General features: G+C 43.5%; 1 protein-coding gene across 2 annotated transcripts in view; it reads right to left on the bottom strand.

The window, feature by feature from the left end:
- Positions 1-582: 582 nt before the first annotated feature.
- SDF2 (stromal cell derived factor 2) overlaps positions 583-15,961 on the bottom strand; it is a 147,945-nt gene continuing 132,566 nt past the window's right edge. For both annotated transcript variants that reach the window (XM_069615331.1, XM_069615332.1), the window contains exon 4: positions 583-2,137. In XM_069615331.1, the coding sequence (XP_069471432.1) occupies positions 1,850-2,137 (288 nt within the window). In that variant the 3' untranslated portion in view covers positions 583-1,849. The remainder of the gene's footprint in view (positions 2,138-15,961) is intronic.

Genomic DNA, 15,961 nt, shown 5'->3' with positions numbered 1-15,961 from the left:
CAACACCTCTGGTACTAAGGAACATATGAGGCCAGAGGAGGAAGGGGCAGGATATGCAATGCCATTGCTAGCTTATCTTCCATACTCCCACTACAGATGATTTGGCAGGCGAGCCATGTTCTCTCGCACCCCACCATGGGAGAGGTGGTCCATTATCAAATGAGGCATGGCTTTTCTGTTACCTTCCAGTGACATCCAGAGCTCTAAACTACTGTCAGTGTAATCTAACCCTGCACTGCCTCATTCCAATTAAGCTTGTTTTAAACAGCTATCATAATACCAACCTTATATATGTCCATGCTATATCTATTATATACTTGTACACATTTATGCTCTAAAAATTGCACTACCTGCATCTCTCGTATAACCTGGTATTCAATTCGAACCCCAAAACCCACCCTCTGCCCAGCTGAGAAACACACGGTCGGCTATGCTGGGAAGAAGGGTACAGTTTGCTGAAATCCCTTGCATCAGACAGAAGGCATGCTACTTAGATTTTGGTAGGGGCTAACAACCACATCATCCATTCACAAACATTGTATTCATGCGGGAACTAAAAAAAGAAATTCAAAAACACCAGCCTTCCACCTACACCATTTTTATTCATTAAAAAAATTGGTTCTTAACACACTCGCACAAACCTCTCATCAAAGCTTCTTTCACACACTGAGCTCCCATTTGAAGTGAACTTCACCTCCTGCAAATGCAAGACTGCCTCGTGGAGGTAGTCATCAATGATGGTATGGTACAATGGAGAGGTAGGAGATGCAATAAAGTGGCTGCAGACCATATTAGGATATTTTGTGTCAGGAGGTCTGCTACTAATCTGTCTCTCATCATGCTTTTACAACCTCAAAAAGCACAATGACAATGCCAGCGAATGTCCTGCCCACGTAGATAACCAAAATACATCCTGAATTGGGCAGGATGCCTTCACTTCGTTCTGGGTGCAATTGTTTTAGATCCTTGAGAAGAGATAGACTGCAGCCATTGATCTACTTCTTCCCACTTTAGCAATGTCAAGTATGAAGCGAGATGCTCTTCCAGCTAAAATGTAGCAGGGGTGTGATATTTGTATCAAAATCAAACTCTAACCTTGGAATCCGAGTAATGACCTCAGAGTTTATGTAGTGCCGTTCAATGCGACAACCACAGCGCTAAGAGACTAGTCAGCACTGGGGGGGCAGGGCAGAAGCAACGCATTTCGAGGAACACTGGACAGATTAGATTGATCCACAAAAGAGGTTTCCTAGCCCAAGTAATGCACACACACAACTGTTGCACAGCAGCAATCCTGGATTTCAATTCACCCAGAACGAACCAAATCAGACATTCACACTTGGCAAATCGATTCAGTAAACTGCAGAGCAAGAGAACGGGATGGGGGGTGAGGGGCGAGACAGCGGAGATTAGGGACAGAAAGAGCACCAGCCCTGAGCAACATGATCTTGTTTCTCCTTTCAAGGCAAATCTTAAAACATGAATACCTTCCACAGGAAGGAGCACGGTGGGGTGCCAAAGAGGCCAATTTGATTTGTTACAATATAGTCCACAGCACCAGTTGTTTAAGAGCATCCTGGAACAATGCTGATTTTGAAAAGAAAGAATATGCGATATGTTTCCAGCCATTCAGTTTTCTAGGCGACTGTGTACGAAATATAAAATATAGCTCATAAAAACAGTTCTAAAAAGCATTGACTCATATTCTTCTGATGAACTGGGACAGAAAGCTTTGTGCCCTCTTGCAAGACCAATCCCAATGCTCAGTCTCTCATACTGGTGGGTAACAAACACTGTGTGGTAAGGTGGCAGGGAGTGTCGGAAAAATAACAAGTGCACTTGGGGCTCATCATAGCTCGGAGTGATTGCTGTCTGTCCTCTGCATCTCACTGGGTTTCATGAAGATTCCTTCCATAGCTTTCCAGTAGTTGTTCTGGTTGGAGTAGGCCATGCCATGAACTTCCCTTTGCCCACTGATGGGGCGTCCATACTGCTCCCCAGTGACAGACAGGAATACATCTGTGGCAGTATGCCTGAAGCGGACATCAGCGTCCCTTTCCCAATAATCTTCATTACAAAGGACAGTCCAGTCATCCAAGTAGTCACCTTCGCCCCCTTCTCCGAAAGCACTAACTTCCTGTGGAAGACCAGAGCATAAACAGTCAGAATACAAATTTTGACCACATAAACATTATGTATAACGATTTAAGCGATCCCATCAAATATACATACAAAAATAAGCGTTGACAAAGGTGTTAAGTCTGGCATTGTAAATAGATCAGACATCTTTATTGTCCTGAGGGGGGTGACACAGAGCGCTTTACAAAAACAATCTTACACTCTGCATTTTCAAAGCCTGGTATATTGGCTTTCTTTGCGTTTGTTATAGTGGGTATTTCGGATTGTGGTCATCTTAAACGTTTACAATATAATATTATCTATTGCTTATATAGCGCTACACTGCTTGGGTCTCAGAGCTCTGAAATAACAGATGGCATTATTATATCACAGAGTGGTTCTCAATTCATCGCCCTCGGAGTGATGAAAGGCGGAGTTGACCTTCCCGGGATTCGAACCTGCCACAGCAGGCTGCACACATATCAGAGGCAGGCACTCAATTCGCTGTGCTATCCAAACGGCAACTACAAGTCTCCCAATCCATCACGGATATATTCTTAAACCACGTGGACAGCGGTGGCCACAGTCATCAGTAGTAGTAATAACAATGATCACAACAAAAATAAACACGATGTAATGTAGTACCCATGTTAACAACTTATCACTGTATCAGGCAACACAGAAAAAACAAGCTATTAAAAGAAACATCCAACAGCGTTCTTCCCAACTTGATACAGTTCCATTCATTTCAACAAAATGGATCTCACTAAAGCAGTGCTTTCACCATGATGCAGTACATCAGCATCACAGAGGAGCTGTCCCTTGAGGAGCTCTGTCAGAGTGCTAAATCACTCTAATCAGACCTAAAAAGTAGCACCATGGTTGACTTCAGTATATTTCTACCTGGTGAGTCAAGGAGAACATCCCGTTTCCGTTTCCCAAGCAATATCCCATCAGTCCCATCCCGTTTCTGTTACCCAAGCAATATCCCATCAGTCCGATACAAACCGCAGGACAGCAACATGAAAAGGTAGGACTCAGTGTAGCAAAGTTAACTAGTACAAATTATGCAATCCCATCTCATACCTCCACCCTGCCCAACCCATCACAATTTTAAAAGCACTCTGAATGTTCCCACATGTCTCACAAACTAAACATAACGAACAGCTTGTTAGAAGGAATAGTCCTTATACTAACCTTCCCATATCTCAGCAAATAGACAATCCCAAAGCTGTCCAGAGCTCACCCAGTGGTAGCAAGAGGCCAGTGGAGTAGACAAGAATACTGGGCAGCTCTAACTGATCTTCATCTGCTAGGAAAAGCCTCCACGGCTTTATGAATTCTATGAGCACACTGTGGTGTTAGAAGTTTACTTAAGTGGGTCTACTGACCTATAGCCAGAGTAAATGCATTCTACATCCATATGATGGCACACATAACTACTACCTTCTGCCGTCTATCCTTGGCCTCAAACCCAGGGACCACATCTCTCCAGCTCTGAACTCTCTCCCCTGTGGCCGCGAGAATCAAGTTTGAGATCCTCTGCATCATCCACAAGGCTTTCTGGGGCCGTGGTCCTCTCTATATGCAACATTCTCTTTGTAAATACCTTCCTTCTAGAGCCCTCCGCTCAGCTAGCTCAAACCTTGAGGTCAGATGCTTTTCCAAACAGAGAGGGTGGAAGATCTATCTCCTCTGCAGGTGCCTCACTCTGGAACGGCCTCCCTGCCCCTTCAGACTTGAGCCGGATCACCTGAAGTTCTGGAAGCTGTTCAAACCCTTCTTCTCTTTTTACTTTTCTCTCCCTCTTCCCCTGCTTATTTACCTGTGTGTTCGTCCCGACTGGTGGCATGGTTGCCCTCTGAGTCACACAGGGTACTACACACACACACACACACCCCTTGAGCAGTCACAATGCCCTCACTGCCTTCTGGCCTACCCAGCACTTCGGTCTGGGACTGCACCTGTGTAGTCCTCTGCCATCCTCGCACTTACACGGAGCCCTGCTGCCTTGACTGCACTTCCCCTGCACTTGCACAATCTGAATGTCACAAGACCTAGTAAGATCGTTTTTCTGTCATCCTTCGTTTTCTCCTCCTTGTCTTGTGGCGTCTAGAAACACTTGTGTAAAAGCGTGTTATAAATACCAAATCATATCATATAGTCTACTGACCCACTAGCGGTTTTAGGCAACCTGGCCACCTTCAAGGAAGTCCCAAACAATGGCTAAACATACACATGGCATGTTCAAAAGCTTGTCAAAGTACTTTCCTTACCATGTTTACCTGTTCAGGAAAGGGAATTCATACTCCATAGTTGTCAAGTTACACCCCTGAATTCAGTAGCACCCAATGTACTAAACAGAGAAAGTATATTATGAATCCCAACAACCACTAGTCCTAAAACTGTGCATAAGCAAAATAGCGGTTATTTTAAACTTGCAGGCCCATGGTAAAAAAGTACAATGGCATTTCATGTTGTCCTTTTGTATATGGTGGCAAGTGTCCTAACAGTCTCAACCTGGATGCCGGAGAGCTATACATGTAAAGCTTCTTATTATGTCCAAAGGATTTTTCTGTAATATGTACATAACTACAGTTATGGCCCAATTCTTTGCTATTTCAAAGCTCCAATTGTCAATCTGTGGTTGGAGCGCAGCTACTGTGAAGGGGTCAACATCCTGCAGATTTTTCACAGATTTTCACCAGCTCGCAGGAGCCCACCTCGTGGTACACTCTTATTCTCCAAGAGAAAAATTATCCCACTTCTTCCACATGTGAATGGGAGACTTATTAGGCAAGACTGGACCCACAACAGACAATTGGGACCTTGAGAGCGGTGGCCAATTCCACAAGGGTTTAATGACTGCTGTCCGATTCCTTTGTTCTCTAGGGGGGCAGAACTTGGGCGTAGCAAAGAATGCCAATGAGGTCCTGGACCAGGGACGATGCCTTACACAATTTTGGAAATTCCAAGCATGCTTAATTTCTGCCCTGACCAACTACCCCAGCAGCAAAGTGCTTGGTATTGCTGCAAAAGAGGTGGGCCATGCCATTCGGAGAGGTCCCTCTTAGATTATGATCACGAGGCTTGGAAGCCACCAAATCCCCTGCCAGGATTTACCTGAAGTTGAAACCCTTTCTCCTTTGGTTAGCTATTGGAATGGTGGACAGTTCAAAGTCCCCTTCCATAGAGATGACTTTAGCTGCTCAGAGGGAGAGACCATTTCCCTATTGTTCCTGGAGAACATAAGGGACGTCAGCTGCAAGTATTTGGAGCTTGCCTACAACTTGGAATCAAGACCTTTAGGGACACAGAGAAAGACAGTGTGCCTGGAGGTGCTCCAGTTACCTTTAGCCTGCAGGGGAAGAAAGCAGAATGGAGCTCTAATGAATTGTGATTCTTTGGAGGAGAATCTGAGCCCCTAAAACCCAAAAGCATTACTTTTGGCAACTGCTGTTGCTCAAAGGACTTGGAGACAGTTTTGTGCCGTCATCAAACCTGCAACTTCCACACCGCAACACAGCCCCTGAGCTATCTCCGTACAGTTGAACCGGCCAATTGAGGAGAGTCAATGTTAGGCAGAAACCTGTGCAGTTCCCTCTGGGACCACTACAAAAGATTTAAGACTACAGGTGTTTGGCAGTAAACCCACTTGGTAGCAGTCTGTACCACACAGATTCACTTGGTAGCTGTGACGGAGCAGTCAGACTTCCCCCAAGAAGAGTTGGGCAGTATACAGAGTATTCACAACAGATCAAAAGAACACAGTAGAACAAGTAAACATTGACCAGAGCTTGGTGTAAAAGAGATATAATTATTTATTTAAAACCACATCTAGAAAAACACACAGGCACTAATAGTAAGCAATTCAAAAACACGGTCACTAAAAGATATACACTCCCTTAGCAGAATATTAGACAAGTCTTAAGTAAAGCCCCACTTATTTTCAGACAGCGGTGAGCGCTTAACGCAGATGGCACTCTAATAATTCGTTTTAAAAGGGAGAGAAAAGCAGAGAATAAATTGAAACAGATCCCAACACTTTTTCAAGAACACAACGAGAGAGGGAGGCAAAGTAAAACCGTGAGTTTAGAGTTCAGTAGGCCGGATCCACTTTAAGAGGATCAAAACGAAATGTGTCCAAGGTCACACGGTTGCAGTGCACAAGAGTCTTGTAAAGGTTCAAAAAGAGTTGGACCAAAAGAAAGGGACCAGTTAGAGGGTCAAGGCGGCCAGCCCAGTCCAGAAGGTTAAGGGGTTATTATTACCTTGTAGCAATCTTTAGAAATGGAGGCCTGGCGGACACGGTACCTTAAAGTGGTGAGAATACTCCAGCGGGGGCAGTTGTTCCTGGCAGCGGATGCAAGTCGGTGCTTCGTCCGGGGGAAGAGAGGATCTCGTCGGGGAGGAAGACAAGAGTCCGTTGGCAGGGAAGAAACCAGCCGCAGAGTTTCTCAGGTAAAAGGAGCGGTCCTTTAGTTCGCTGTCCAGTGGTAAGTGGCTATCCGGTTGCCGGGGTACTTGGCACAGGCAATTCAACCACAGTACGGCCTGGGGTGCGAAGAGAAGAAGGTAAACTGGTTGTGCCGACCAGTCAGGGGAAGAAGCCTCTCCAGCCAGGAGATCTTCTCTGTCGTCGGGAAGTGGTGAGTCAGTTCCGCAGGGCTCCACCGGTGGTGTCGTTGTGGTAGGTCGGCTCAGCTTCTCCCTCATCGGATTCCCCGGTCCTGTGGCGACCTCTGAAGTTCCAGTCCCCAAAGCCCTGCTTTTATGCAGCACACCCCCATTCACTCAGCCTAGCTGTCAATCAAACATGCTCACCACTTGGGCCAATCACACAAGAGTGCGACTTGAGTTACAAAGGTAACTCAGCCAGGGTGCCTAAACCCCCTCCCACACCCCCTGTGGTACCCAGACAGAATGGCACCACTTTTGGAGGCTTCTGTGGAGAAGCCCGCTAAAAAGTGGAACAAAGGGCTCGACTTGGGTTGGAGTCACAGAAGAGAACACAAACGCCATTTTAGAATCGAGTCCTGGCAAAAAATACCAACCGGCGAATTAATATTAATTAAATAAACCGGCGGTATGTTCGAGGCTATGAGAATTAAATAATTAAAGTTGGTAGCCTCGAACAATGGGAAAATCCCATAGGGATATATTCGCGGTCGAATATGAAAAGTAGTATCCACTGCCACCAGCCAAAACCCGATCAGGGGGGACGGAGACGTGCCCCCTCGACTAACAGACCCCGGGGCAATCGAATTGCCCCGACCAGTACGTCCACAATATGATGGTTTGTACTGGTTTCTGTTAATAATTTGGGACTAGTAAAGCCAATGGTGACTTTACATGCCCTGGGAGACAGTAGTCAGTCCCAGGGTATGGAGTCTATGGTGGGTGTCACTATGACACCCCTGTGCTACTGCACGGAGGGTGCTGTGTAACACATAGTAAAAACACATGAGACTCTATGGAGTAAAGGACCTCAAAGCCCATAAAACACATTAACAGTCAAAGGAACACCATAAATCATGTCCAAGAGTGGGAGAAAAAGAGTCTCACTCTTAGCAGGAGAAAAAAACTCCAGAAATCCAGCAAAGCCGCTGGGGGACTCACTAGGTTAGGAAATTCAGCCTAAAGAGAGAATTCTCCCTAACAGTCAAGCCAGCAGCTACAAATATAACACTGCTGGAACAGGCCCATAAAGCTGGCACAAGAACCTCAAGATACGAGACTCAACCTTCATCTTTCCGAAAACAGAATCACTGAGCAAGATAGTTAAGCCAGCTCATAGCATCAACAGCAGCTCAACACCCCCCAGGAAGCATCTATACCTCTTAAACTTTTTCAATCCTCCGAAAGGGACTAACATAGAAAACAAGTCAGCTCTGTGTCCTATCCTAGGCATCTCAAACACCATGGGACTCCGGACTTACCTAAAGATATTCCTTTTATTTTGATACTTATCACATTGTTGATGTTTGGATCCTTATGCTGACGATCCACTTCTCTGGAGAGTGCAGCCAGCCCATTCCCATGCTATCAAAATAGCAGCGAGGAGGCACGGAAAGTAATTTAATCTGTTTTACCTTTATCACAAACTATTCTGAAAAGCAGTTGTGATATACATATGGGCATTGTGAAGGCATCAGGAAATAGACCCAGACAAATGAGTAAAGCTTGGGTCACAAACGTTTATTAAAATAAAAAGAAGGGTGGAAAAAGGCCTAACTTCCCCTTTTCTAGGGTGGAATTTCCCAACCTAACTGAAACTAATGATAGTCTGTGCCAGGAAGTCCAAAGCAAATGTATGTCTCTGCCCAAAACCTATACTTTCCCTCACAACTACTTGAATATAATGTGTAAGGATGTCAGCATCAAAATAAGAAGTGTTCAACTAAAAGTTCAGAGCTTCTTCCAGCTCTTGGTTGGAAAAGGGTTTTTCCTCTTCCCCAAGATTCAGGATAGCTCACTTTGCCAAAAAGAGGGATTCTCTTCCCCAAGCTTTCAAGTCTCTCAATGTTCCAAAACACAATTCATGGGGACACTTCCAGCTTTTCTGGTGGCGTTGCCTTTTATCAATATCATAAAGTGGCTTTTCCATTAGCTGGGTGTATTCGGTCTAGGCGCAGTTGTCGGACCACACCGTCCACTCATTACAGGTCACGCAACCGACACATCTTTCTTGCTTCTTCTTCACAGTTAGACTGCCACGGTTTCAGCTTCACAGTGGTATTGTATTTATCCTCTTCGAGCTTTCTCAATTCATGTTTTGCCACCATTCACTTGTTATACTTTGAAATGTTCTCAAAGCTTTTGCCACTGCTTATTCTTTCAGTTTACACATTTCTTTATATTCTTATGGCACTTGTCAATACTGGTTTTCTTCAGTTTACACAGTTCACAGTATGAGAGAATATCACCAACTGCTCTCAATCCAATTGGTATTCAATCACACATGCTTTCTTTCGGTTCAATATTCAAAACAAAAGGTTTCATTTCATTTCTTTCAGTCACATTGAATCAATTATCATCAAATTCCCAGTTTACTCTCCTGCTGGGAATTTGCAGCCTGTTCACAGGCGTTTTCACAAGTAAAAAAAACAAACATCTGTTTCCCTGGCCCTTTCTTGGCCTTATCAATTTAATCTTATTCACAGTTCGGTATTCACAAAACCCCTTTTATTTAGTTTCTTAGACTTCAGGTTAAAATACTGTCAAATATCTTTATTTCAAACTGGACAGGCATTCACATTGCCTCAACAGTCCCTTACTCACTTGCGAGCGATCCAACCTGCAGAAGCCACGCAGTGCACCCCACAGCGTCCCAGAGTCATTCAAACTCCTTTCACTGGGTTCGCTGTCTCTAGGTGCTGCTCCTTTCCGAGTTGGCATGTTCTCTGTGGCCGTCGCTGCTCCTGGCTCGGTGCGCCTCTGTTCCAAGATCTCTGCTGCCTCAGTTGTACACAGAGGCTCTCCAACTCTGGGAGGTATGCAAACCAGCTCTGCTACCAAAGACCTTTCGAAAACTCCCGCCAGCATGTGATTCCCCTGCAACAACTTTGTAGCTCCTAGGCACTTCGGACACGCATCTCCCTGGTCTCACCTCTGGCTTCTCCTGCAAGCAATCTCATTAGCCTCACCTGAGCGGGCCCTTTATACCATCTTCTGGGCCCCAGGTGCAGGCAATGTTGCTTTACTGCATAACAGTTTTGGTACTGGACATCCCTCTTCCTCATCCCGGTACCAGAGTGGCGTTTGTATATGTCTGACTTAATAAAGAGAGGATGTAGGACTGTGTTGTCTCTTCCTCGACTCAGTATCTGACTGGTGTGTATTGGGAGAGTGTTTTCTGGAATTATATGCAAGAGAATGATAATACCATATAAAAGCCTGGGTGACATTTTACTCCTTATAAAAGGTAAATGAGGATACCGGGTCTCACCCAAGGGTGCCTCATGCCCACTCCCCAAGTCTCCCCCACCGAGATGATCCTCCCTTACATATCCACCCCCAGGATCAGGATCCAAAGGAGACAGTCTTTCCCTGGCTGGCCACCTGGAAGAAGGATATATTAGGGAAAGAAGTGAGGACGCTCTCAGATTCCTCACAGCATAGACTCCCCTGGTCTTGTTCTTCTGGCCAGAATAGAAAGTTGTCAGAGTAACACATTATTCTTTAGAATAAAGAATGTCCACAAAGTAGTACAGGATATACAGCGCTACAGATGAGTGGTGTATCAGCCAATTTTGCTCCTAATAGATAGGCAAATACCCTCCCTCCACCCCGACACAAAAAAATAGGCAGTAAAAATACTCCCACCAAAAATAGGAAAGCATACACAGAACGTGCATGTCCTCCAAAGGAGGTTTGCCTGGCATTTCGGTGCTGGACTGCCCTTGTGTGCGGGACAAAGACTGATATGCAAATGAATATTCCTCCTTTGTGAAAAGTAGAATGAGCAAAAAGTGATGGCTGCAGACTCTCAAAGTGGAAAAAAACACAAAACAGCTGATCATGCCATGTTCTTTATAGAGAGGGGCGCCTGCTACCTTTTTTGTATTCTGTGTTGAGGTAGGGAATAAAACCTCTAGAAATAAGGAGAGGCAGGTTCTTTTCTTTATTTGAATAAAAGTCAATAGCCTAAATTATACCATCTTGTCAGCCTCCTTACTCCATCGTGCCACAGTGGGATCCTGCCGAACTGATATAAATTAGGGATCTCTTAAATTGAGTGCTAAAGGCTCCAGCCCAACTGTTGCCACTACCGAATCCATTGGTTTTGATCTTCATAGCAGTAGTCACTTCACCATTCAGGTAGGGGAAAGCCAACTATCACACTGGTTTAATTGCATCTTCCCCAAAAAATACTTACATCCTGTTGGTGTCCAAGTCAGGGTTGGCTTGGAAACACGGCCTGGATGTTATGGCAGGTGTGATACACCCCGACTATCAGGGAGACACAGAACCTCTGTTTCTAATAACAGGAAGCAAGCATACCATGTAACAGATGAAACAATTGCATATAGGATTTTGGAGTGTGCTGTCTTTACCAAAACCCTCAAAGTACAAGAGCAGGAACTCACAGAGAGGGGCACCAAGGGTTTTGGGGAAGCAGACCTAAAACTCCCAGAAATATCAATACCCTTAGAAACAAAAGGTGATTCAACTACCGAAAAAATACCTAGACCAGAACATGAAGAAATGGAGATCATTCTGGATTTGGCCTTTGCACAATGCAATAACTGGATCCTGCAGAAGCTTTCTCAAAAATCATAGAAGTTGAGGGAAGAACACAAGGGGACCTTTTGTTTTCTTAAACAGGGGCTCTTATATCTAGGCAATATGATGCCTGAAGAAGTGTCCAGAACAAAGCTGTTGGTTCCCTGTTGCCACAGACTGATAGTTCTAGAAATGACCCATGCCAATTTAACATCAGGATATTTGGCAATTACAAAAACTCAGTCATATCCGTCCTCACTTCTACTGGCCGGGGATTCATGCCAACATTAAGAACTTTGTCAGTTGTTTGTTGCTGGGCATCCTCAATTGAATATCGTGGTAGATTGGGTTGTTGGAACTTTAGGTATATATATCATTGTTCAATTCAGTGCTGACTTGGAGTTCAATCAGTGGCAGTGCACTGCGCGATACTGTTTCAAATTGTTTAGTCTTTTGAGTAGGTTACTATAGGGAGATGGGTACACTGTCAGTGGTGACTTGGAATGTTAAGGGTTTGAATTGCCCGCGTAAGCGTAGGAAGGTTATGGCGAGACTGTGAAGAGCCAGAGCGGATGTTGTGTTCTTGAAAGAGACTCATCTGGTGGATGAGGATAATCATCTTTTACTTAGAGATTTCGTAGGCAGTTTTGTAATTGTTATTTGTCTAAATCGAGAGGGGTCAGCATCCTATTTAGGAAAGGTTTGCAGCTCAGTGTTGATAAAGTGGTGATGGATGCAAGGGTCGGATGATTTTTGTCGATATCCAGTGTTGTGGTAAGAAGATCACATTGGGGTGTATATATGGACCGTGTTCACCGAGCAAGTGCTTCTTCGAGGACACTTCACGTTTACTCAGTGAAATGCATGGAGAGACGATTATTTTAGGGGGGGGGGGGTTTAATTGTGTTAGGGATTATAAAATTGACCAAACTAGTCCATGTAGGTGCACTCATTTTGGTATTTGTAAGGAATTTGATTTCTTCTTGCAGAAGTTCAGTCTAGTGGATATCTGGAGGGATGTTTATCCTTCGAGGGAATATACATTTTATTCTCCTGTGCACTATACGTTTTCTAGGATAGATTATATTTTGGTGTCTGACATTTTTTGGATAAAACAATTGCTATGAACATTAGGGAAAGGGCGATCTCAGACCATGCTCTTATGGACTTGCAGGTGGTTATGGATCGGGAGATTACCACATTCATTATTAGGTGGCGTCTTAAAGTAGGGGTTTTGGATGATGGGAAGGTTTGTGAAAACATCCAGACGTTCATGGAGAGGTATTTTGAAGAGAATGAAGGGTCGACAGACTTCAGGTTGGTGTGGGATGGTTTTAAGGCTGTTTTAAGAGGGGATTTTATAAGTAAAATTGCACACTTGAAAATTGAACATTTGAGTGAATTTAAATATATGGAAAATAGGCTGTCTGATTTGCAACAAATATATGCGCAATCGGGTATGGTTAAGGATACAGAGGAGATGTTACAAGCTCGGAATTTGTTGGCTAGTAAGAATGACTTATTGACTGAGATGGGTATTTTTTTATACGAAGCAGAAATTCTGGGAATTGTGGAGATAAGAGTGGGAGGCTGCTTGCTAGTAGGTTGAAGGGTATAACGGAGAAACCTTTTGCTCAAAGTCTTGTTTATGAGACTGGCGTTGTGGTGATGAAAAATGTCGATATTTGTAAATGTTTTAAAGGATTTTATGAGAAATTGTATTCAGAGGATGTGTTCCTGTCTCAGGTGGAATTGGAGGATTTCTTTGTGATTTTGGATCTTCCTAAATTATCGTTGGAGGAAAGCAGGGATTTAGAAATGGATATTGAGGTGCATGAGATTTTACTGGCTATTAAGCAGCTAGGAGTAGGTAAATCTCCAGGAATGGATGGTATTCCTGTGGAATTTTACAGGATATTTTAAACTTTTTTGGCTCCTACCTTATGTAGGTTGTTTAATATGTTTAGACATGAAGGTGATATGTGTGAAGCAATGATTACCTTGATACCGAAAGAGGGGAAGGATCGGAAAAATTGTAGCATTCATTACTGAATGTGGATGTGAAGATATTTGCTAAGGTCATGGCTAATAGGTTCGAAAAATGTATAGGGAAATTGATTCATACATCCCAAGTGGGGTTTTTGCGGAACAGATTTGGATATGATATTAGAACTTTGATTGATATGAGTTTGAAACAGGAAGATCTGTCGGATGCAGCATTGATTTTTATGGATGCGGAGAAAGCATTTGATAGAGTGAGTTGGAGAATTTTGCAGTTTACGATGAGGCAGATGGGGTTTGGGAATGGATTTCTACGGATAATCAGTTGTCTTCAGAGTGGTGCCAAAGATAGGATCTGAGTAAATGGTGATTTGTCTGAAGCTTTTGGGTTGACTAGAGGGACTATGCAGGGATGCCCGTTGTCACCCTACTTGTTCAATCTTGCTTTGGAGCCGTTGTTGGCATATATACGTGGGGAACGAGGTATTAGGGGCCTGAAATTTGGTCATATGGAAGTTAAAGTCCTTTCATATGCAGATGACATGGTGGTGGTTCTTGCGGATCCTGAGCGAGGTAGTGTAGTTCTGAAAAGTATCTTTGATAGGGTAAGTTGTCGGGACATAAAATTAATTGGGAGAAAACAGAGGTGTTTCCAATCGCTAGTACTTGTGTGTGTGCTTATGTTTTGGATTGGCATTGTAAATGGACTACTCATGTGAAATATTTGGGTGTTTATCTGACTAAGGATGTCAAAATAATTGTGGAATTCTATGTAGCAAAATTGGTGGCTACCTTGAGTAAGGATATTAGAAGGTGGGAAGGATTACCAATGGGGATTTGGGCTAAAGTCAACGCTATTAAGATGACTCTTTTGCCAAAGGTACTTTATGTTGTGCAATCTTTGCCTTTGAAATTTTCGAAAAAGATGCTGGCTAGTATAGATCGTGTTTTTCAAAACTTTCTGCGGGGGGATAAAAAGAGACCTAAGATTCCAAAGTTTGTTTTAATGCGTAGTACTAAAAACTGAGGTTTTGGATACCCAGATTTGGAACGCTACGGTAAAGGGTTTATTTTGAAAAAGGCAGTGTATTATTTTTCAGTGGGGAGTGGGCCAGAGCCCTTTGGGTGCTAATTGAAAGGTGTAAATTGAATGGTTTTCCGTTGCATGCTATTACCTCAATGGGACATCTGCCCGAGAGGGATAGTAGGCTTCCGACTATTACAGTGACTAAAGAGGTTTTGGTGTGGTGGTTGAGTCTCTTTCAGGGGAACTTGTACTTACACTATGGAGCATCTATTTGGCTTAATCCAAGCTTGCAATTTGGCAATAAACCCTTTTGTTGGAGGAGTTGGGTCTCGAAGGGGATTTTATGTATTAGGGATGTGGTGCGTGATGGCCGTATATTGTCATTCGAGGAGTTACAGAGGACGTTTTGTTTGGCAGGGAGGGAACTGAATAGGTTTGTGTAGTTGAAAGCTCTATTAAGTGAGAGATTGGCAATGTTGACAGGACCGATGGAGGTGGTATCAGCAGGTGGTCAGATTCTTATGTCATCGCCATGAATGGTATGCAATTATACTAGCTTGATGCCGGTGTGTTCTAAGGATGTTGATGCTGACAGGAGAGCATCGGAGAGGTGGAAACACGAGTTGGGTTGTGATATTACAGAAAAGGAGTGGGAATCTATGTGGGCTGTAGGATATAGAAGTAGGTTGGATCTCAGGTTGAGATTGATTCATTTGAAAGTGTTAGGACATCTGTATTGGCTCCATTGCGTATGTATAAGTTAAGATTGGCTGATGATGACTTGTGTTGGGGGTGCGGGAAGGAGAAGGGAACGTTGATTCATATGTTATGGTATTGTTCTCGGGTGTTAGAATTTTGGGTGGGAATGTTAGATAGGCTGCAGGCGATCTGGTCTATACGTTTTCCCAGGATGCCTATGCAGGTGTTGCTTTTGTCGGGTAAGGGGCATTGTGCGGTTGCTCGTCGATATGGACAATGGGTTGATAAAGCACTTGTGGTTGCAGTGAAACAAATACTGATGGTGTGGAAGAAGCCCAGAGTGGAGAATTGGATTAATGATTTGTTGGTATTGTCAAACTTTGAGCGGGTGATGTTTGTGAGACAAGGAAAGGAAGAGAAGTATCAAGCTCTTTGGAAACCGTTTATGGATTTATATGGTGACTGTGTATCCGACTCCCTGATAATGTATATGTGCATTAGTTGAGGATTTCCCCTTTTTTGTTTTTGTTCCGTTTTATGTAGTCTGTGTGATGTCTTTGTGTTTTTGTACTGTTCTGTGTTACAATCTTCGATATGTTAGTTTGTGATTAGGTGTTTTGTTTTGAGAAAGGTAAAAAATTTGTTTTGAATTATTCGATATGTTTCAATATTTATACATCCTTCGGATTGCTTTTGTTTACATACCTATGAAATGCTGTGTGTTATGCTTTATACTCTTTTAAACTTTTGGTGTTGTATATTTTGATTATTGAAAATCTTGAAAATAAATTAATAAAAAAATTTAAAAAAAAGAACTTTGTCAGTTCATGTGCCAAGGCCAAAAGACAGCTTCCCATTCAGTACTGGCAGCACCATTACAATCTCTCCCTC

The sequence above is a fragment of the Ambystoma mexicanum genome, chromosome 9 (genome assembly GCF_040938575.1).
Source record: "Ambystoma mexicanum isolate Mex_15411 chromosome 9, UKY_AmexF1_1, whole genome shotgun sequence".
NCBI classification, from domain to species: Eukaryota; Metazoa; Chordata; class Amphibia; order Caudata; family Ambystomatidae; genus Ambystoma; species Ambystoma mexicanum.
The sequence above is the reverse complement of the archived record's forward strand: the minus strand, read 5'-3'. Positions and strand labels throughout refer to the sequence as shown.